Source organism: Pygocentrus nattereri, chromosome 20, assembly GCF_015220715.1.
Source record: "Pygocentrus nattereri isolate fPygNat1 chromosome 20, fPygNat1.pri, whole genome shotgun sequence".
NCBI lineage: Eukaryota > Metazoa > Chordata > Actinopteri > Characiformes > Serrasalmidae > Pygocentrus > Pygocentrus nattereri.
The window spans coordinates 24,987,104-25,008,653 of NC_051230.1; the positions used below are offsets into that span (position 1 = coordinate 24,987,104).

General features: G+C 39.7%; 1 protein-coding gene across 1 annotated transcript in view; it reads left to right on the top strand.

Annotated features, from left to right (window-relative positions):
• kntc1 (kinetochore associated 1) overlaps positions 1–21,550 on the top strand; it is a 58,491-nt gene that overhangs the window by 20,341 nt on the left and 16,600 nt on the right. The window contains exons 24-41 of the mRNA XM_017723641.2: positions 1,236–1,331; positions 1,951–2,054; positions 2,290–2,392; positions 2,572–2,706; positions 3,061–3,180; positions 3,269–3,341; positions 3,456–3,523; positions 7,674–8,008; positions 11,882–12,054; positions 12,445–12,542; positions 13,190–13,331; positions 13,449–13,505; positions 16,109–16,272; positions 16,400–16,504; positions 16,587–16,715; positions 16,804–16,920; positions 17,413–17,522; positions 17,629–17,863. Of these exons, the coding sequence (XP_017579130.2) occupies positions 1,236–1,331; positions 1,951–2,054; positions 2,290–2,392; positions 2,572–2,706; positions 3,061–3,180; positions 3,269–3,341; positions 3,456–3,523; positions 7,674–8,008; positions 11,882–12,054; positions 12,445–12,542; positions 13,190–13,331; positions 13,449–13,505; positions 16,109–16,272; positions 16,400–16,504; positions 16,587–16,715; positions 16,804–16,920; positions 17,413–17,522; positions 17,629–17,863 (2,364 nt within the window). The remainder of the gene's footprint in view (positions 1–1,235; positions 1,332–1,950; positions 2,055–2,289; positions 2,393–2,571; positions 2,707–3,060; positions 3,181–3,268; positions 3,342–3,455; positions 3,524–7,673; positions 8,009–11,881; positions 12,055–12,444; positions 12,543–13,189; positions 13,332–13,448; positions 13,506–16,108; positions 16,273–16,399; positions 16,505–16,586; positions 16,716–16,803; positions 16,921–17,412; positions 17,523–17,628; positions 17,864–21,550) is intronic.

The window sequence follows — 21,550 nt, forward strand, 5'->3', positions numbered from 1 at the left end:
TTGTCTGGTTGGGTAGATAATTATAGACATGTCTCAGTGTGTGGCTACTCTTTTCTAAGAAATGTTTTTCTAGATGGTGTCACTGACAGACAACCATTGTTGAAACGCGCACGCACACATGGCATATGCAACAAACAACAGGTAGCACTATACGTCTTATTAGCGACATGGCCTGCAATGTAGGGCTGACAAAAATAATGAAAGAAAGCAGAAAGTATAAAAATATGAATAAATATTGGAATACATCATGGGTATTTCACAACCAACAAAAGCAGGCACAGCATTGAGTGCTGAGTGCTTATATAAGTGCAAGTTGTGTATTTCAGTAAATTTACACCTTTTTAACAGTTTTTCACTCCCCTAGGTGTCAATAAAAGCACCAGAATTTAAATCTGAATAGTATTATTTATGTTTTGATTGCCAGTTTTAGAAATATTCTTTTGTAAATAGTTACCAGTGAAATGTTAGCTAGCTCCACAGCTATCATGGTAAATATGCTTGACTTGACACATGAGTAACTCTAGACATTTGTGAAAATGGGTGTAAGCAGGTCATCTTAAAATCCAAGTGTTATGTTAATTTAGACCTAGCTATAAACAGCTATAGAAGTCTGGCTTGTTGCATTCATTCATTCATGACACAACAGTACAAACAGCATGTTCCTTCCTAGTTGTTCTCAGTCTGTTGCTCTGTTTTTTCTTTCTTTCTTTTTTTTTTTTTTTTATTATTATTAAACTGATTTAGAAGCTCAGCTGGCCACTAAGCAAAGAATAGCATATCTCAGTCCACAGTCCTTCAGGAACACTCCATCTATAACATCACAAAACTTACAGCACATTCCAAAGCTGCATCATAATAGTCACTAATCAGTAAAAATCAAACTGCAATTAAAGTTTTCTACTGCTTCACCAGGATTTAACATGTGAAAATAATCTCCACCGCCATGTTTAACCAGCTAATTTTGAGCTTTTCTAACTTGTTTCTTCATAAAGAGGAGCCCATGGAAATTGATGAAGTTGATTTATGATGAGCTGATGGAGATTAATTTTTATTTGGCTGATAAATTTGCCTAAAGTGTCTAACTGCATATTCTGGGGGGAGTTATTTTTAAGTTTGTGGATCATTATTGAGGACTTCTCTCCTGCGACAGACTATCACTATAACAAAACAAACATTGGTCTAAACGCTGCAATCTTTTTATCTTTGTTGTAATTTGGGTTGTGATTTGTTCTCAGGACTTGCTGGATTGCTGCAGTTCTCAGATCACTTCTTTGTTTACCGAGTGGGAGGCTAAAGCAGTTGCTGTGCTTCACTGCATGACCGACACTAATGTAAGAGTTGTTCACACATCACACATACAGAATATTGTATTACACTGCGTGTCATAAAATTATGAAGGCATGATGCAAAGCAGAGTAAAAACACGTTTTCCTGTGGTGAGATCACTGATATGGCCTCAAAAGGCTTATTGCTTTTATAAAATGACAATGACAAAATATGATAAAATGCAGAGGTATTTTATTAACTATTGATAATAATATTTGCAAAAACTATTAAGAAATGTAGTTCATTTGGAGTATGCTGTTGTTTCTAAGAAACTACTGACTGCTGAATAAATACAAATTTTCTGTTGCCCATTGTTGATGCAGTCATTTCATGAATATTTAAATTTTCTGCCATACAATAATGAAAATATCTGCTTTCGTTTATCCTAACTGTGAATAAAGTTAGTTGTCTGCTCCTCAGTTTAAACAAAACAGGATTATTCAACTGTCAGTACACTTGGTGGTCAGTGTGAGCAGTATCATAGACTTGGTTGTTGTGAGTTGATCATAGGTGTGCGCATATAGAGTATTTTACAAATGCCTCAAATGTGGCTCAGCCAAACACATTTTAGCAGTGGAACTATTCATTTTATTAGTTGTTTTATATTATTATGTGGTGTTTCAGCTGGTGATGGATGCTCTGCTTGAGTTAATGTACAAGGCGGTGGTTCCCTGGAGTGACACTATTGAGAAACTAGTTCAGCAGCATCTAGAAAAGGAGCACCCCAAGTAAGTAACCAAAAATGATCATATTTATGCTATAACCATTAATGATCAGACCGGTTATTGAAGCAAAGTGGATTTGCCCCTCAGACTGCTGTTTTAAGCAGCAATAAAATATATCCCTATATTTACTTTGAAATGATTCCATTAGTTTTACATTTATGGATGGTTGTTTTTTTTTTTGTTTTTTTAATGTTTCTTTAGTGCTTTGCCTGTGATTATACTCCGTTTACCCTTTTAGACAGGAACTTTTAAAAGAGAGCTATCGTTTGATGGAGATGAAAAAACTTCTGCGATGTTATGGGATTCGTAACTTAACACTCTCTAACTCGAGAGAGACCATGGTGAGCGTTTATTTATTTTTTTGTTCTACATTCTGATGTAACAGACATCAGAATTTTGCACTAGCACAACTCCCAGCCTAATCTCATGACTTTAATCCTTAGGCGGGGGGAGCTGAGAAACACATTAAATTTGGGAAATTGCTCTAAATGTTTTAAATACTCTTCTGTGTGTTGCATAGATGCTAGTGAGACACATTCTAAAGCAGGACTTGCCCACCTCTCTGGAGGACTCTCTGAAGCTGGCTGAAGCCTATAAGCTCAGCTCATCACACATCTACTATATCCACTGCATTCAGCTTTTGGAGCATAACAAGGTATGTTACTCAGGACACTTTTCCCATAAGCATAGAGACTCTTTACCAGGTTTGGAGATGTCTTGTCTTCCTTTGACAATATAATTGTTACTTTTCAGTTAAATAAGAAAAAGTAAGCAGGTCACAAACTAGGTCTTGTCCTTAAAAGTTATTCAAAAGTTTAATTTCAAGCAGTTGATAGCAAGTAAAGAGAGATCCTCTCATGCTTGTTTAGCACAGGGCTTGCCGCACTGGTTTAATTATTGCCTGTCAGTTAAGGGACTTGGTGCTGATAATTTTTTTTGTATATGTAAATTTGGTGTTATGGTTTTGTAATGTCATTATCTTTCTGCCCACCGTCTGTTGTATTTACAGAGAGAGAAGTGTATAGCACAGCTGAAAAAGTTGCCACCTGCCGAAACAGAACTTGTAATTGAGCGGCTCACCAGTTGGGCAAGACTTCAACTGCAAATTAAGGAACACATTTGTGAGGAGGTTTGTGGGTGAAGTAAACCACTAGACTTCCTTTATAATGAAATGCAACATTATTTGATATTGACTAATGGACTCATTTTCTCAACAGCTTAAAAAACTGCGGATGCAAGTTGCCCAGATGCTGGTGGAAGCACTGAAGTACCTGCAGAGCATTCAAAAGGGTGATTATTTTTGAAACGCTTTCAGTTTTAATAGGACTTAAAGTTCAAAAACCAACAGTTTCTTAGGCTTTGAGTGTGATGGACTGAAGTTTTAATGCGTTTCTGTACTTGCAGATGATGCCTTAAAGAGGATGGAGTGCGAGAACAATTTGAAAATGTTCACAGCCATTGCTCACTTGCAGGTACGTTAATATTTCATGCACATTAGAACATTTTTAGGTGTGGCTTATGCACAGAACAATCTTATGCAGGTTATTCTGTGACTAGTGAAGCCATTAAACTGGGTCAGAACACTTCAGTTTTAATTCACTTATATGTTTAAATGACACTGGATTATCTTGAGCTAATTAGCTGCCATACATCTGTCATTCTACTGAAGTGAGTCTTGATTCCATATTCCCTTGGTTCAGAAAAACGTGTAGAATCTCAGTAAAAACACACTGTAGTAAAAACTACAATTATCCTTTGTTCATTTACATGCTTGAATTTTAATGGAAGTGACATAAAAGGGAATCTGCTTTTAATGCCCGCATTAGGGAAGATACCTTTTGGTGTTTGGAAAGTGATTTAGCTTTAGTTTAGGGACATATTCAAGATTTCTTCTTATGTCTTTATTGGGCTTTTAGAAGCTAATTTTCCAATAAAACCAGAACAGTTAAAACAAACAATAACAGAGATACAAATACAAGAAAGATTTTTAATAATGAACATTCTGACACTGATTCATTATGAAAGGAAACAGAAAAACTAAATTTCTGATTTTGCTGTATAGCTTTTTGGAAAATACATAACCTTCTTTAGTTCAAGAAGATTGAAACCAAGAGTCAAAGGTTTTTAAAGCTGCATAAATAAAGTAATTTGGATAAAGAAACTATGCCAAGTGAAGCTCCATTTAAGCTGTTAGCCTCGTCTCCTGTTTGCCAAAAAAGGCCTGCTGTTGTTTTTGTTACATCACAGGAGCTCTGAGTTCCGTGAACTACAGAAGGTCTTTTAGTATGAAATTATTTCTTAGCACACTTGTAAAAACTAAAGACATTGCAGATTAATAACAGATAAAATTTTACATTTATAGCATTTAACAGATGCCCTTAACCAGAGCAACTTGCAGAAGTGCTTTGTTGACCACTGAGAATATATCCTATCTTGTACAAATAGGTTCCCTTGAGCGAAGATACTACCAGAAACAAATACCAATACCATCAGACCTTTGTGAGCAGTTTAGTTATTTCATGCTCATATTACAGCCTTTACAAGAAGACTATATAAACAACAATGTCTCACCGTCGTTTTTTCTTTCGGAAACCTGGCAACAACACGGTGACTACTTACATTTAAACATGCTGACACCCCCAGGCTACAGTTATCTCTCAAAACCCCGACTAAAAGGGAGAGGAGGTGGTCTTGCTGCGGTTCACCATTCCGGTTTAATGGTCAAAGAACTTTCCCTATTCAGAACTACAACCTTTGAATATATTGCCTTGAAGGTTGTTTCCTCCTCACCTTTACTGTTCCTGTTACTGTTAGTTAATCGCCCTCCCAGACCTGCTGCTAACTTCTTGTCTGAACTTAATGAACTCCTCACAATCATCTCATCTCTTTGCTCTGCCATAATTGTGCTTGGAGACTTCAATATCCATGTTGATACTGAATGCTCTTTCACATCTGAGTTCCTTTAAGCTTTAGAGTATTTTAACTTGATGCAGCATGTTGATTTTCCAACTCACACTCATGGTCATACTCTTGATTTACTCTGCTCTACTGGTTTGAATGATATCTCTGTCTCTGGTTCAGTTTCTGGTATCTCTGACCATAAGCTCATTGAATGTACTTTTCATATTTCTACTCCTCCCCCCCTGTGAAAAAATCTCTGTTGTCTATCGTGATATTAGGTCTGTCAATCTTAATCTGTTTGCTGCTTCTCTTCAGCCCTGTCTGACGTACATAACCTATCATCCCCTGAGAGCATGGTTTCTCTCTATAATGACACTGTCTCTGGACTGCTTAATGATTTTGCCCCTTTTAAGAATAGACTCCTCCCTGCTGCCCGCTCCTGTCCTTGGTTCACTCCTGAACTAAGGGTTCTGAAGGCTATTGGTCGGCGTCTTGAGCGCCTTTATAAAAAAAAACTTACTGTCTTACTGTCCACTCTCTACTTTACAGTCAACACACCCACAAATATAGGGATGCCCTTAATACTGCCCACTCCAACTACTACTCCTCCATCATAAATAATGCTAAGTCTAGGCCAAAAGCTCTCTTTCGAACCGTTAACAAACTCCTCCATCCACCTGTATCAGCGCGCCCCCATTCACCTGAGCAATGTTAGGCTTTTCTACATTTTTTTGACAAGAAAACTAATCAAATCTATATCCTCTTTTCTTCTGCTTCCCAGCCATTCTCATTTACAGATTCTCCTTCTTTGAACACAAAGCTAACTTGTTTCACACCTGTTGACTCCTTTTCTGTCTCTGAGCTCATCACTAAGTCTAATGCTTCCTCCTGTCAGCTTGACCCTGCCCCCACCCCTCTACTCAAGGCCTGTTCATCTGTAATTAACACCCCTATTGCTACAGTGATAAATTCATGTCTCTCTTCTGGTTCTGTTCCTACTGCCCTTAAAACTGCTGCAGTTACTCCGATACTTAAGAAGCCTGAATTGGACCCGACTTCTCTTTCAAATTACAGGCCCATCTCACACCTTTCATTTTTAGTTAAAGTAATGGAAAGAGTGGTTGCTTCCCAACTCCAGAAATTTCTGAGTGATAATGCCCTCTATGAGCCATTCCAGTCTGGTTTCCATACTCACCACAGCACTGAGACCGCTCTTCTGCGAGTTGTTAATGATCTTCTCCAGTCTGCTGATAGTGGTTCTCTCAATATTCTCCTTCTCCTCGACTTAAGTGCAGCTTTTGATACTGTTAATCATGATGTTCTCATTTCTCGTCTTTTTTCTATTGGCATCACTGACACAGCCCTACAGTGGTTCGGGTCATATCTTACAGACAGACACCAGTTATTACATTAGGCCCACATAAATTCTCCTCCTCTCCTGTTAGATGTGGTGTCCCACAAGGCTCAGTTCTTGGACCCCTACTTTTCCTAATTTACATTTCACCCCTTGGGCAGATTATTCGTAGCCATGGCCTAAACTTCCATTGTTATGCTGATGATATACAGTTATATCTCAGTACACACACACCTTCAGATACCCCTCCCAGTACACTAATTCACTGTTTCTGATTTAAAGCTCTGGATGCATAATAACTTTCTCATGCTAAACACTGCTAAAACTGAAGTCTTACTGGTTGGCCCTAAACCTCTACTATCAAAGTCATCCAATTTTTTGGTTAATATTGATGGCTTGCTCGTTAAGCCTGCACCTGTCGTTAGAAATCTTGGTGTTTTACTCGACCCATCAATCAATTTTGATCTGCACATCAAATTCCTCACCAAGACTGCATTCTTTCATTTACGTAACATTGCTCGTCTCTGACCGTTCCTGTCTGATAAAGATGCCAAAACTCTGGTTCATGCCTTCATTATGTCCCGCATTGACTATTGTAACTCCCTATTTGTTGGTCCCCCTGTAAAGTCTATCCAAAAGCTACAGTACATTCAGAACTCTGCAGCTACAGTGCTCACCCACACTAAGCGTTCAGCTATCACCCCCGTTCTCTCTCAGCTACACTGACTGTCCTGTCCCGTATAAAATTTAAAATCTTACTTCTCACTTTCAAAGCTTTGCATAATCTTGCTCCAACCTACCTCAGAGAACTGCTGACCTCTTACACTCCCTCTCGCTCTCTCAGATCTTCTAGCAATAACTTACTTGCTGTTCCACGCACCAGACTTTCCACCTTGGGAGGGAGGTCCTTTAGTGCCATGGCCCCCAAACTGGAATTATCTTCCTCAGTCCCTCAGGCACTGCTCTTCTCTTTCTTCTTTTAAATCTGACTTAAAGACTTTTCTCTTTAATGCACATTTTTCTTCCTCCTCCTCTGTATAATTTTTTTTTTTTTTTTTTGTCTTGCTATGTGAAGCGACCTTAGGTTTGTGAAAGGCACTATATAAATGTAATTTATTATTATTACAGCAATTTCTAAGCTGGTAAACTTAAACATAATGCATTATTATGTTTAAAATAACTCAGCAATAGAATAAAATTTATTTAAAATTGTTAGCAGACAAAAACAACCTGTGGATAGATAAAAATGTGAAGAGAACTAGAGAGCGCCACCTCTTTTGCTACAATATTTATTAACATGGAAAGTTGCTGCTTTAAAGAATTTGCCCAGTATATTCATTTCTGCTCATGCATCTGCTCATGCAAAGGAGGACTTTGACATCATCTTGACCCCTGAGGAATATGATGACCCAGCAGTGAGACAACAGTTCAACCAACAGCTCATCACTGCATATGAGAACACAAGAGCTTGGAGGCACTCAGGGAAAAAGCACCCTGACAAAGTTAATATCATTAAACCAGACAGCAAAGCCAAAGCAGCAGTGGCAAATGACCCAGATGGTAAAACCAAGACCCTGTCCACTGAGGCTGGACTGCACCGACTGGCCAGACATCTTCAGCGGACTGAGCAGGAGCTGTGGGCAGACCTGGCAGTCAGAGCTTTAGACGCTGGTAATGTGGAGAAGGCCCTTAAAATCCTCAGGTAAGTCAAAAGGGTAGTTTAATTAAACACCATGTTATTATGTATTATGATTGCATCCTGCCTTATATAAAAAAATAATCAGTGAATTTGATGCAATGTGGTGAAAGGTTGCCCAATTTTATTTTTGAACCAAAGAATGTTATTATATTGTGTGTGTGTGTGTATATAATATAATGTGTGTGTGTGTGTGTATGTATGTGTGTATGTGTGTGTGTATATATATATATATATATATATATATATATATATATATATATATATATATATATATATATATATATATATATATATATAATCTAAACATAAAAACTTATTGTGGAAGTGTGCAATATGTAAGTGAGCCTAGACTATGTGTAACCCTGCATGTTTTATGTCTGTGCTGTGATAGATAGCAATATATACAGTGGGTTGCAAAAGTATTCAGCCCCCTTGAACTTTTCAACCTTTTGCCACATTTCAGGCTTCAAACATAAAGATATGAAATTGACATTTTTTGTGAAGAGTCAACAACAAGTGGGACACAATCGTGAAGTGGAACGAAATTTGTTGGATATTTTAAACTTTTTTTAGAAATAAAAAACTGAAAAGTGGGGCGTGCAATATTATTCAGCCCCCTTGCTTTAATACTTTGTAGCGCCACCTTTTGCTGTGATTACAGCTGCAAGTGGCTTGGGGTACGTCTCTGTCAGTCTTGCACATCGAGAGACTGAAATTTTTGCCCATTCTTCCTTGCAAAACAGCTCGAGCTCAGTGAAGTTGGATGGAGAGCGTTTGTGAACAGCAGTTTTCAGCTCTTTCCACAGATTCTCGATTGGATTCAGGTCTGGACTTTGACTTGGCCATTCTAACACCTGGATACGTTTATTTGTGAACCATTCCATTGTAGATGTTGCTTTATGTTTTGGATCATTGTCTTGTTGGAAGATAAATCTCCGTCCCAGTCTCAGGTCTTTTGCAGACTCCAACAGGTTTTCTTCCAGAATGGTCCTGTATTTGGCTCCATCCATCTTCCCATCAATATTAACCATCTTCCCTGTCCCTGCTGAAGAAAAGCAGGCCCAAACCATGATGCTGCCACCACCATGTTTGACAGTGGGGATGGTGTGTTCAGGGTGATGAGCTGTATTGCTTTTACGCCAAACATAAGTTCGATTTTGGTTTCATCTGACCAGAGCACCTTCTTCCACATGTTTGGTGTGTCTCCCAGGTGGCTTGTGGCAAACATTAAATGAGACTTTTTATGGATATCTTTGAGAAATGGCTTTTTCTTGCCACTCTTCCATAAAGCCCAGATTTGTGCAGTGTACCACTGATCGTTGTCCTATGGACAAAGTCTCCCACCTCAGCTGTAGATCTCTGCAGTTCATCCAGAGTGATCATGGGCCTCTTGGCTGCATCTATGATCAGTCTTCTCCTTGTTTGAGCTGAAAGTTTAGAGGGACGGCCGGGTCTTGGTAGATTTGCAGTGGTCTGATGCTCCTTCCATTTCAATATGATCGCTTGCACAGTGCTCCTTGAGATGTTTAAAGCTTGGGAAATCTTTTTCTATCCAAATCCGGCTTTAAACCTCTCCACAACAGTATCTCGGACCTGCCTGGTGTGTTCCTTGGTCTTCATGATGCTCTCTGCGCTTTAAACAGAACTCTGAGACTATCACAGAGCAGGTGCATTTATACGGAGACTTGATTACACACAGGTGGATTCTATTTATCATCATCAGTCATTTAGGTCAACATTGGATCATTCAGAGATCCTCACTGAACTTCTGGAGTGAGTTTGCTGCACTGAAAGTAAAGGGGCCGAATAATATTGCACGCCCCACTTTTCAGTTTTTTATTTCTAAAAAAAGTTTAAAATATCCAATAAATTTCGTTCCACTTCACAATTGTGTCCCACTTGTTGTTGATTCTTCACAAAAAATTACAATTTCATATCTTTATGTTTGAAGCCTGAAATGTGGCAAAAGGTTGAAAAGTTCAAGGGGGCTGAATACTTTTGCAACCCACTGTATATATTATATTATATATTATACACATATACACACACACACACATATATATATATATATATATATATATATATACACACACACACAGTACAGACCAAAAGTTTGGACACACCTTCTCATTCAAAGAGTTTTCTTTATTTTCATGACTATGAAAATTGTAGATTCACACTGAAGGCATCAAAATTATGAATTAACACATGTGGAATTATATACTTAACCAAAAAGTGTGAAACAACTGAAAATATGTCTTCTATTCTAGGTTCTTCAAAGTAGCCACTTTTTGCTTTTATTACTCTTGACTCTTGGCTTTCTCTTGATGAGCTTCAAGAGGTAGTCACCTGAAATGGTTTTCACTTCACAGGTGTGTCATCTCAGGTTTAATAAGTGGGATTTCTTGCCTTATAAATGGGGTTGGGACCATCAGTTGTGTTGTGCAGAAGTCAGGTGGATACACAGCTGATAGTCCTACTGAATAGACTGTTAGAACTTGTATTATGGCAAGAAAAAAGTAGCTAAGTAAAGAAAAACGAGTGGCCATCATTAATTTAAGAAATGAAGGTCAGTCAGTCCTGCTGCGGAGGATAAGTTCATCCGAGTCACCAGCCTCAGAAATCGAAGGTTAACAGCAGCTCAGATTAGAGACCAGGTCAATGCCACACAGAGTTCTAGCAGCAGACACATCTCTAGAACAACTGTTAAGAGGAGACTGTGTGCATCAGGCCTTCATGGTAAAATAGCTGCTAGGAAACCACTGCTAATGACAGGCAACATCCAAATCTTTGGTTCCAACCACCGTGTCTTTGTGCGACGCAGAAAAGGTGAACGGATGGACTCTACATGCCTGGTTCCCACCGTGAAGCATGGAGGAGGTGTGATGGTGTGGGGGTGCTTTGCTGGTGACACTGTTGGGGATTTATTCAAAATTGAAGGCATACTGAACCAGCATGGCTACCACAGCATCTTGCTGTGGCATGCTATTCCATCCGGTTGGCGTTTAGTTGGACCATAATTTATTTTTCAACAGGACAATTACCCCAAACACACCTCCAGGCTGTGTAAGGGCTATTTGACCAAGAAGGAGAGTGATGGGGTGCTGCGCCAGATGACCTGGCCTCCACAGTCACCATACCTGACCCCAATCGAGATGGTTTGGGGTGAGCTGGACCGCAGAGTGAAGGCAAAAGGGCCAACAAGTGCTAAGCATCTCTGGGAACTCCTTCAAGACTGTTGGAAGCTCATCAAGAGAAAGCCAAGAGTGTGCGAAGCAGTAATCAAAGCAAAAGGTGGCTACTTTGAAGAACCTAGAATATAAGACATTTTCAGTTGTTTCACACTTTTTTTGTTAAGTATATAATTCCACATGTGTTAATTCATAGTTTTGATGCCTTCAGTGTGAATCTACAATTTTCATAGTCATGAAATATATATATATATATGTGTATGTATGTATGTGTGTGTATGTGTATATGTATGTATGTATGTATATATACCTGTGTGTGTATGTATATATGTATATGTGTGTGTATATATGTGTGTATGTGTATGTGAATATATATGTATGTATGTATGTATGTATGTGTGTGTGTGTGTGTGTGTGTGTGTGTGTGTGTGTGTGTATATATATTTATGTATGTATGTATGTATGTATGTATGTATTTTACCAAACATGTTGAGCTGTCCAGTGATTTTGATAGATTGAAAAGATGTGGTGGCACTTCTTCTGACTCGGGGGTAGAAATTTCTGCATATGTGTACAAATTTCTGCATACGAATGATAAATCATGTTGTTTCAGGATGCATAAAGGTCTTTAGGTGAGCTGTGTGATCACCTTCACTGAGTAACAAGTAGCTCTGCTCCTCTTTAGTGAGCTCTACCAGCATCATCCCAACTCCAGCACAGGCAGAGTTCTCTTTAGCACGGCTCAGCGCCTCTGCCAGATGCTGGAGGATAACGTCCCGATGGTGTTGCCTGAAAGAGTTAACCTTCCGGCGCTCATTCACAAGCTTGCCTGTCAGGCCGTCACTATCTGCCACACAGGTACCTGCAACTTTACTGCAGTAAAACTGCTCCACTTTCCAAATATTAAAATATAGAAAGGACATTTAATCCTTATGTTGCTCAGGTAACATTTGACTGAACAAGATTTTCTTGATTATCTTTGAAAGAAAGAACTGACTCATTCATTCTTAAGAGTCTTAAAATTAAAAGCAGGTTCATTACATGCAATTATTTGATATGAAGACATTAAGATAAATCAGAAACTATTAGATTGGATTTTTTTCCATTTTACTGTTTACTTATAAATAATCAGACATTGATTTTTTTTTATTTATTTATTTTTTTTTCTGAACTGCTGACAGTCCTGTACAGTCTATTAGCTGATGGCTGTAATGGAGAAAATGTGTCTGTGTGTGATCTGTGTCACAGATCTGCTGCTGGACTGTGTGGAACTGTGTAAGGGCACGCGAGGAGCCGCTGATGTGTACCGCCAGTGTCAGATTGATGACTGTGGCTTTGTTGCAAAGGTGCATTTCTTGTCTGTCATGCATTTTTTTACACCTTACTGTATTGTCCTTTCTGTGGCCACTATCGCGCATCTTGCACATCTGCACACTCCACACTAGACATATTTATTCAGTATTGTCATTATATGCCGCTACCTGTGCCTCTTTGTACTTTATTGGACTGCCACTTTCATCTCAGGTTATAGATATTATTACAGATTGTTGTATTTTTCTATTTGTATATATGCCTGTAGTTTTTTTTTCTTTTTTTTTTTTTCTCATATTTATTCTTCCTGTTATATTGTTTACACCCTTATTACCATTACTGTCCTGTTATGTGACTGCTAATGACTGCTACATTTCCTTTGGTATCAATAAAGTATCTATCTATCCATCTGTTTGGTGGCTTAATCTGATTATGCCACAAAATCCAGAGTTTTTGGCTACATAGAATGGTTAGTCATCCAAAACAGTCATGTCAAAAACTGCAGATGTTATCAGGCTGGCAGGAACTTTTCTGTCTGCTTCTTTTGTTTTGATGTATTGTGTGTAACTTTAAGTCAGTGGAACTTAAATAGATCAGATTTCAACCAGTTTGAATGTACCAGTATGAATGGATCAGGCAGCATCTGAAGTTTTATTTTGTTTGCTCCATGATGGGTATACAGGATGCTGTACTGAATGGTGAGGATGATTCCTACGCTGAGTCCACTGTTCAGGATGTCTTTAATGAGGATGGAATAGTACTGGATCCAGTCTCTGTGCTTCCAGTGCAGTATAAGATTACCACCAGTCTTCTGCCACTCTCAGGTATGAATTCACAGGAGAAAAGCCAAAACTCCGTTATACTGAGGGTGCATCACTATTTGTATATATGGTCATACAAATGCTTATGCTTTGTAATGTTTTTGTTTTCTGTGTTTCTAGAATCAACTTTTCATTCCCTGGGTTGCTCTTGCTTGTCATATTGTGCTCTCCAGGAAGGTAATTATATTATACAAAATTTTACATTGTATGTAAGATACTTGATTAAGAATTTTAAACAGGACCTATTATGCTCTATCCTATAGTATGTTGTATAGCTCTTGTGCATCTAACCAATCTGCAAAGTTACAAAGCTTAAAGCACAAGTCAGAGGGATTGACATCGCTCACACAGATCCTACTTTTCACAGCTGCCTTCAATGCCTCGCTGGAATTTAGGGCTGCAATAAACGACTAATTTTAGTCGAATAATCTATTGATTACTGAAACGAATAATTGATTATTTGGATTATAAATCATTACATTACCAAATTACTTGTATGTAGCTATTAGCTTTGCTTGAGGTTATTTTATGCATTTGCTAATTAACAATGAAGACAATAAAAATGAATAACTTACTCAAAAATTCACTGTTGTTATTATTGCTAATACAAAAGACAAACAAAACTCCAGTATCTTTTTCCCGTCAAAATTTAAAACCAAGGTTGAGCAAAGTAGCAGCAAATAACAAAACAATCAGTTTCCTTTAATCAAGTAAATAAACAAATCAGTCTAAATGTAAACAGTGGTGTCTGTGATCTGTGTATTCCGCTGTCTGTCTACACTCTCCGCTGTCTGTCAACACTCTACTCTCTAATAGCGGATCATTCCCCGCCTCAGTGGAGACGCGCTCTAACGAAGCTGATGGGAAAGTGGCAAGTGTTTGTTGCAAACTTGTTCTGTTCGAAGAGTTAAAGATTTTGAAACATTTCATTACCAGAGAATAGCATTTTGAAACAGAAAGTGTTACAGCTCAGCTTTTAACATGAAATAGGGCAAAATTTAGCATTAACGTGAGCAAACTAGCTCACTACCGCCGTTTCCCAAACCACACACTTCTGTACTTCACACACTACACTAACTACTGCACTTCTAATGGTATATACGCTATTTTTTTATTTAGTGTGCTAGTATGCGGTTTGGGACGCGGCCTATCTTACCGAGAATCTTCATTGGACTGACGTGTTTCCTCTTCCGATGACCCAGCATCAGAGGATGTGCCCCTGGCGCCAGCGATGTCGGCTTTACAAACAGCACAACTGACAACCTTTTTTCTGAATTTAGAGTGAAATGCTCCCACACAGGATTTGGTTCTTGAGGCTGCCATCACGCTGTTAACTCTCCAGTAAGCGGTAATGTCAAAGCATTCGTAGGGAGCTCGAGAATGATGCGTAATGGCGTCACCAACCATTCGACTACTAAATTATCCATCCATCCATTTTCTAAGCCGCTTCTCCGTCAGGGTCGCGGGGGGGGTGCTGGAGCCTATCCCAGCAGTCTTCGGGCGAAAGGCAGGATACACCCTGGACAGGTCGCCAGTCCATCGCAGGGCAGACAGACAGACACAGACAGTCACTCACACACTCACACCTAGGGGCAATGTAACATGTCCAATAGGCCTGACTGCATGTCTTTGGACTGTGGGAGGAAACCGGAGAACCCAGAGGAAACCCACGCAGACACGGGGGAGAACATGCAAACTCCACACAGAGAGGACCCTGGTCACCCGGCAGGATAATCGAACCCAGGCCCTCTTTGCTGTGAGGCGACAGCGCTACCCACCATGCCACCGTGCCGCCCATGACTACTAAATTAGTTGACAACTAATTTGGTCGTCGATTTTAGTCAACAAAGTCGAATAATACTTGCACCCCTACTGAATTTCAGCCATTTTGTCTGTACTGCCTGGCTACCGCTTGGCACACCCTCACACCATGCCAAGCGTCTACTGGAAGCCTGTAAGAGTTTGTGCAATTTTTTAGCCATGTCGAGAAGACACTGACCTGACTTTAAGGATTGGACTCTGGCTCAAATCGATATGGCAGAACCAGTGCCACTGGCAAGAATAGCTACACTGGTGTTTACAGCTGCTCTGGAGAGGAGGGTCTGTCTGCTAGTGATATTATGTTAACCCACGATTTGGTTCTTTTTAACAGCTTTTTGTTGAGAATGAAGAGAGCATTGTCGTATTTGAAACCCATTTTTGTCTTTGCACCCAAATTTCACTGCCTGTCCTAAATCCACTCCCTTCATAAACAATGTGAACCTGCCTGTCACAAGAGTGAGACGGTTAGGCTTCTTAAAGGCAGAAGTAGGAGGATTTGACTGTTGGTCAGGGCCGGCTCTGCGTGTACTAGTCTGTATACTCCAAGACTGTGGCAGAACCGCTCTGGCGGTTGACCAGTCAGAGTGCACTGGGCTCATTGGGAGGCAGGGCTTAGACACAGGAACTCTAACGGAGCGTTTCAGGCAGAGCGTCACTACAGTAATGTACAGTATGCGAAAAATAATGTTTATAGAACATTTAACAGATTTATATGCTTCATACACCCCAAAATAAAAGTATGAACACTGAAAATGAGCATAATAAGTCCTATTTAACATTAATGATCAAATGAGCTTAAATGTGCATGTACTTTATACGTATGTATGTGTAACTGACCAGTAGGAATGACTTAATGTAATTTTGTTGTATGTAGAATATCACTGCTGCTCACTTGCATAATAAAGTTGTGCGGGTGCTGTTTTAAATCATCATTATATCATCATATCTCTGTGTTATAGGGACTGATTTTGTTCGTCCTCTGCTGGGCCCCATGGCCACTATGCTTCAGAGTTTGCAGGAGTGCAGTCAACTAGAGCTGGCCTTTAGGCTCTTGCTAGAGTCTTATGGCAGCATTTTACAGCACTTTGTCTCCAACAACATGGACCTCGCTTTGAGCATGAAGGTGGGACAAGAATGTTTAAAGCACAAAGCACAGGATCTAGTCCAGTGAAAACTAACCTTTGTGTATTGCAAGAAATTGTTTGCCTATGTAGAATTAATTTTTTCTGATTCTTCTCTCTTTCCCTCAGCTTCATGGTAACAGTCGTTTAGTCAGAGACAAACAGACTCTTGATGCAATAGAGAAGACGGCTCTGTCTTCTATCAAAGTGGTTGTAGTGTCCTTGTTGCATAAGGTGGGAATTCTGTAAAATAACACAATCAGATCAAACTTGTTTGTTTTTTAATATTTTGTTGGTAAAATGTATCATATTATAGGTTTTAAACTGGAGGGTGGTTGACTGTGATTTGGCCATTGGACTTTGCACTATCTTGTGTAAATCTGAGGTGCTTAATGCTCTGTGGAAGATAATTACCAGTGCTTGGCAAAACTACTCCAAGATCATGGTAAGACAGTCATGCTGTATGAGCATGTGACTTGTGCATCTTTTGGCTTTTTTTTTAACCCCTTCTTTTTTTCCCCCCTCATCCTCAGGCTGTTGCTATGGTTGGTGCCCATTTCAGCTCACTGTATGATGACGAAGAAGAGAAGCAAAAGTTCTTGTCAGTTATCACAGATGCAGAATGGGGAATTAAACTTGGAAAACTTGGGGTTAGTAGAAAAATAACAGCTCTGCAATTTCAGTGTTTGGTTTTAAGCAACATATAAACCAGTATGGTTTGTTTTGTTTTACATTAATGTAAAAAGAGGAGAGAGGGGCACAAACTAATGTGGGCTAAAATGTAATATGGATTATTTATGTAGTTAAACAGGTTCAAGTATAATGTTCTTTTAGACATGTCTTATATTCCTGTAGCAGCCTCATCTGCAAATATTCTGTGAAAAATTCAACAAGCATTTCAACACCGCACTGTGAGAGGTAGTCAGGCCGAAGTATAGCCTCCCTATGGCAGAGTTAGTTTTAACAGTGTTGCATCCAAATCTCATACAGTAAACAATGAGAGAAGACTTTTTGACAATGTTTGTTAACTCTGCCAGTGGGGGTAAGTTCGAACTTGGAAGTTCGTTCATTCAGTGATTAATATTAAATTATTTTGGAATTCCATTAACTTTAACTTTAATGGAAGTTTTATCTTTGTGCAGGTTTCCATTCAGCCTGTATTTAGACAGTGCTCTGAGACTAAGAGGAATCTGATTCCTATCCTTGTGAAGAACAGAAAAATCACAGCTGAGATATTACAGGAATACTGCAAGTAAGTTTTTCCTGAATGAATCAAACAAGCAGTGGCTGTTGAATTTTTATTCAACAGTAGCCTGTATTAATGTAATTTATAAATTTATGTTCACTCCTTTGTTTAGTACATATGGGCTGGACAGTGACTCTGCAGTCAGTCTGTTCATCACCACCCTGCTACTGCAGGAGGAAGGAGAGTATAAGCGTGGTGAGCTGGAAGGTGGTGACCCTGTATTGGCACCAGGGGATGAGGACGCACCACTGGGACATGAGGACATATTGGAACGTGCTTTAAGGATTGTTCCTCAGCTGAGCTCCACCAGAGACCTAGTCATCAGTCTACACACAGCACTGAGCAAGGTCTGGTCCACTGTCAGTCATGCACTTCATTTTCTGTTCTGAAATCTGTTTTCTTTACAGATTGCTTTACTAAATTTAATTCACATGATTATCTGGCGCAGACTCTCTCGATGGATGGATGGATGGATGGATGGATGGATGGATGGATGGATGGATGGATGGATGGATAGATAGATAGATAGATAGAACATATACAGTGGCAAGAAAAAGTATGTGAACCTCTCTAAATTTTATGCTTTTCTGCATTAACTTGTCATAAAATGTGATCTGATCCTCATCCAACTCAAGCATATCGACAAATATAATGTGCCCAAAATAATAACACAAAATATTTTTTATCCTTCATATCTTCATTGAGAACAACAATGAAAACATTATAGTGCTAGTGGATATGTATGTGTACCCTTGAGTTAATGATCTCAAAAAAGCTCATTGGAGTCATACCTGGAGTCTTGTTAAGAAAATGAGTTTGGAGGTGTGTACTAGAGCTACTTTGACTGATAAAAACCACTTAGACTTTTGAGTTTGCTCCACACAAGAAGGATATGCGTATGTAAGCCATGCCTCGCTAAAAAGAGCTTTCAGAGGATCTACGATCAAAAATTGTTGCTTTACATAAAGCTGGAAAGGGTTACAAAGCAATTTCAAAGACTTTAGAAATTCACCAGTCTACAGTAAGGCAAACAATCTACAAATGGAGACAATTTGGGACTGTGGCTACTCTGCCAAGAAGTGGGCGCCCAGTCAAAATGACCCCAAGAGCACAACGGGGACTAATCAATGAGGTAAAGAAACAACCCCGAGTGACAGCCAAAGATTTGAAGGCGGCATTGATGCAGGCTAACATCTGTGTTCATGAATCTACAGTTCGTAAAACTTTGAACAAGCAGGGTGTCTATGGCAGGACACCACGAAAGAAGCCGCTGCTTACTAAAAAGAACATTGCTGCACGCCTGAAGTTTGCGAAAGAGCACATTGACACTTCACAACGGTACTGGCAAAATGTTTTGTGGACAGATGAAACTAAGATTGAACTATTTGGAAAGAACACGCAGCGATACATCTGGTGTAAAAAAGGCACTGCACATCACCATAAAATATCATCCCAACCGTCAAGTATGGTGGAGGGAACATCATGATTTGGGCCTGCTTTGCTGCATCAGGGCCTGGTCAGCTTACAGCCATTGAGGGGAAGATGAATTCCCAAGTGTATCAAAAAATTCTACAGGATAATGTGAGAGAGTCTGTACGCCAGCTGAAACTCTATAGAAGTTGGGTGATGCAACAGGACAATGACCCAAAACACCAGAGCAAGTCCACAACAGAATGGCTTATGAAAAACAAAATCCGCCTTTTGGAGTGGCCAAGTCAGAGCCCAGATCTCAACCCTATAGAAATGCTATGGACTGACTTGAAGAGAGCTGTACACATGAGGCATCCAAGGAACATGACAGAGCTGAAGCAGTTCTGCCAGGAAGAATGGGCTAAAATTCCTCCTGAATGATGTGCAGGTCTGATCCACAGCTACAGGAAACGCCTGGTTGAGGTTATTGCTGCCAAGGGAGGGTCAACCAGCTATTAATTCCAAGGGTTCACATACTTTTTCCACTATCACTTTAAATGTTGAATGAGTGTGTTCAATAAAGTCCTGAAAAAAATTTTATTTTTGTGCGTTATTATTTTGGGCACATTATATTTGTCGATATGCTTGACTTGGATGAGGATCAGATCACATTTTATGACAAGTTAATGCAGAAGACCATAAAATTTCAAGAGGTTCACATACTTTTTCTTGCCACTGTATGTATATATATATATATATATATATATATATATATATATATATATATATATATATATATATATATACACACTGCTCAAAACAATAAAGGGAACACTTAAACAACACAACTCCAAGTAAATCAAACTTCTGTGAAATCAAACTGTCCACTTAGGAAGCAACACTGACTGACAATCAATTTCACAGCTGTTGTGCAAATGGAATAGACAACAGGTGGAAATTATTGGCAATTAGCAAGACGCGCTCAATAAAGGAGTGGTTCTGCAGATGGGGACCACAGACCACTTCTCAGTACCTATGTTTTCTGGCTGATGTTTTGGTCACTTTTGAATGTTGGTGGTGCTTTCACACTCGTGGTAGCATGAGACGGACTCTACAACCCACACAAGTGGCTCAGGTAGTGCAGCTCATCCAGGATGGCACATCAATGCGAGCTGTGGCAAGAAGGTTTGCTGTGTCTGTCAGCGTAGTGTCCAGAGGCTGGAGGCGCTACCAGGAGACAGGCCAGTACACCAGGAGATGTGGAGGAGGCCATTACCTCCGCCTTTGTGCAACGAGGAGCACTGCCAGAGCCCTGCAAAATGACCTCCAGCAGGCCACAAATGTGCATGTGTCTGCACAAACGGTTAGAAACTGACTCCATGAGGATCGTATGAGGGCCCGATGTCCACAGATGGGGGTTGTGCTCACAGCCCAACACCGTGCAGGACGCTTGGCATTTGCCAGAGAACACCAGGATTGGCAAATTTGCCACTGGTGCCCTGTGCTCTTCACAGATGAAAGCAGGTTCACACTGAGCACATGTGACAGACGTGACAGAGTGTGGAGATGCCGTGGAGAGCGATCTGCTGCCTGCAACATCCTTCAGCATGACCGGTTTGGGAGTGGGTCAGTAATGGTGTGGGGTGGCATTTCTTTGGAGGGACGCACAGCCCTCCATGTGCTTGCCAGAGGTAGCCTGACTGCCATTAGGTACCGAGATGAGATCCTCAGACCCCTTGTGAGACCATATGCTGGTGCAGTTGGCCCTGGGTTCCTCCTAATGCAGGACAATGCTAGACCTCATGTGGCTGGAGTGTGTCAGCAGTTCCTGCAAGATGAAGGCATTGAAGCTATGGACTGGCCCGCCCGTTCCCCATACCTGAATCTGATTGAGCACATCTGGGACATCATGTCTCGCTCCATCCACCAACGCCACGTTGCACCACAGACTGTCCAGGAGCTGGCGGATGCTTTAGTCCAGATCTGGCAGGAGATCCCTCAGGAGACCATCCGCCACCTCATCAGGAGCATGCCCAGGCGTTGTAGGGAGGTCATACAGGCATGTGGAGGCCACACACAAATCTGAGCCTCATTTTGACTTGTTTTAAGGACATTACATCAAAGTTGGATCAGCCTGTCGTGTGTTTTTCCACTTTAATTTTGTGTGTGACTCCAAATCCAAGCCTCCATTGGTTAATAAATTTGATTTCCATTGATGATTTCTGTGTAATTTTGTTGTCAGCACATTCAAGTTCAGAACAAAGTATTCAATGAGAATATTTCATTCATTCAGATCTATGATGTGTTATTTGAGTGTTCCCTTTATTTTTTTGAGCAGTATGTATATGGTATTTATATGTGTGTATATATATATATATATATATATATATATATATATATATGTATGTGTGTGTGTATATATATATATATATATATATATATATATATATATATATATATATATATATATATATATATATATGTATGTGTGTGTGTATATATATATATATATATATATATATATATATATGTATATGTATATATATATATGTATATGTGTGTGTGTGTGGACCAGATACTGAAAGCAAAGGTTCACATACTTTTGCCACTCACAAATATGTAAT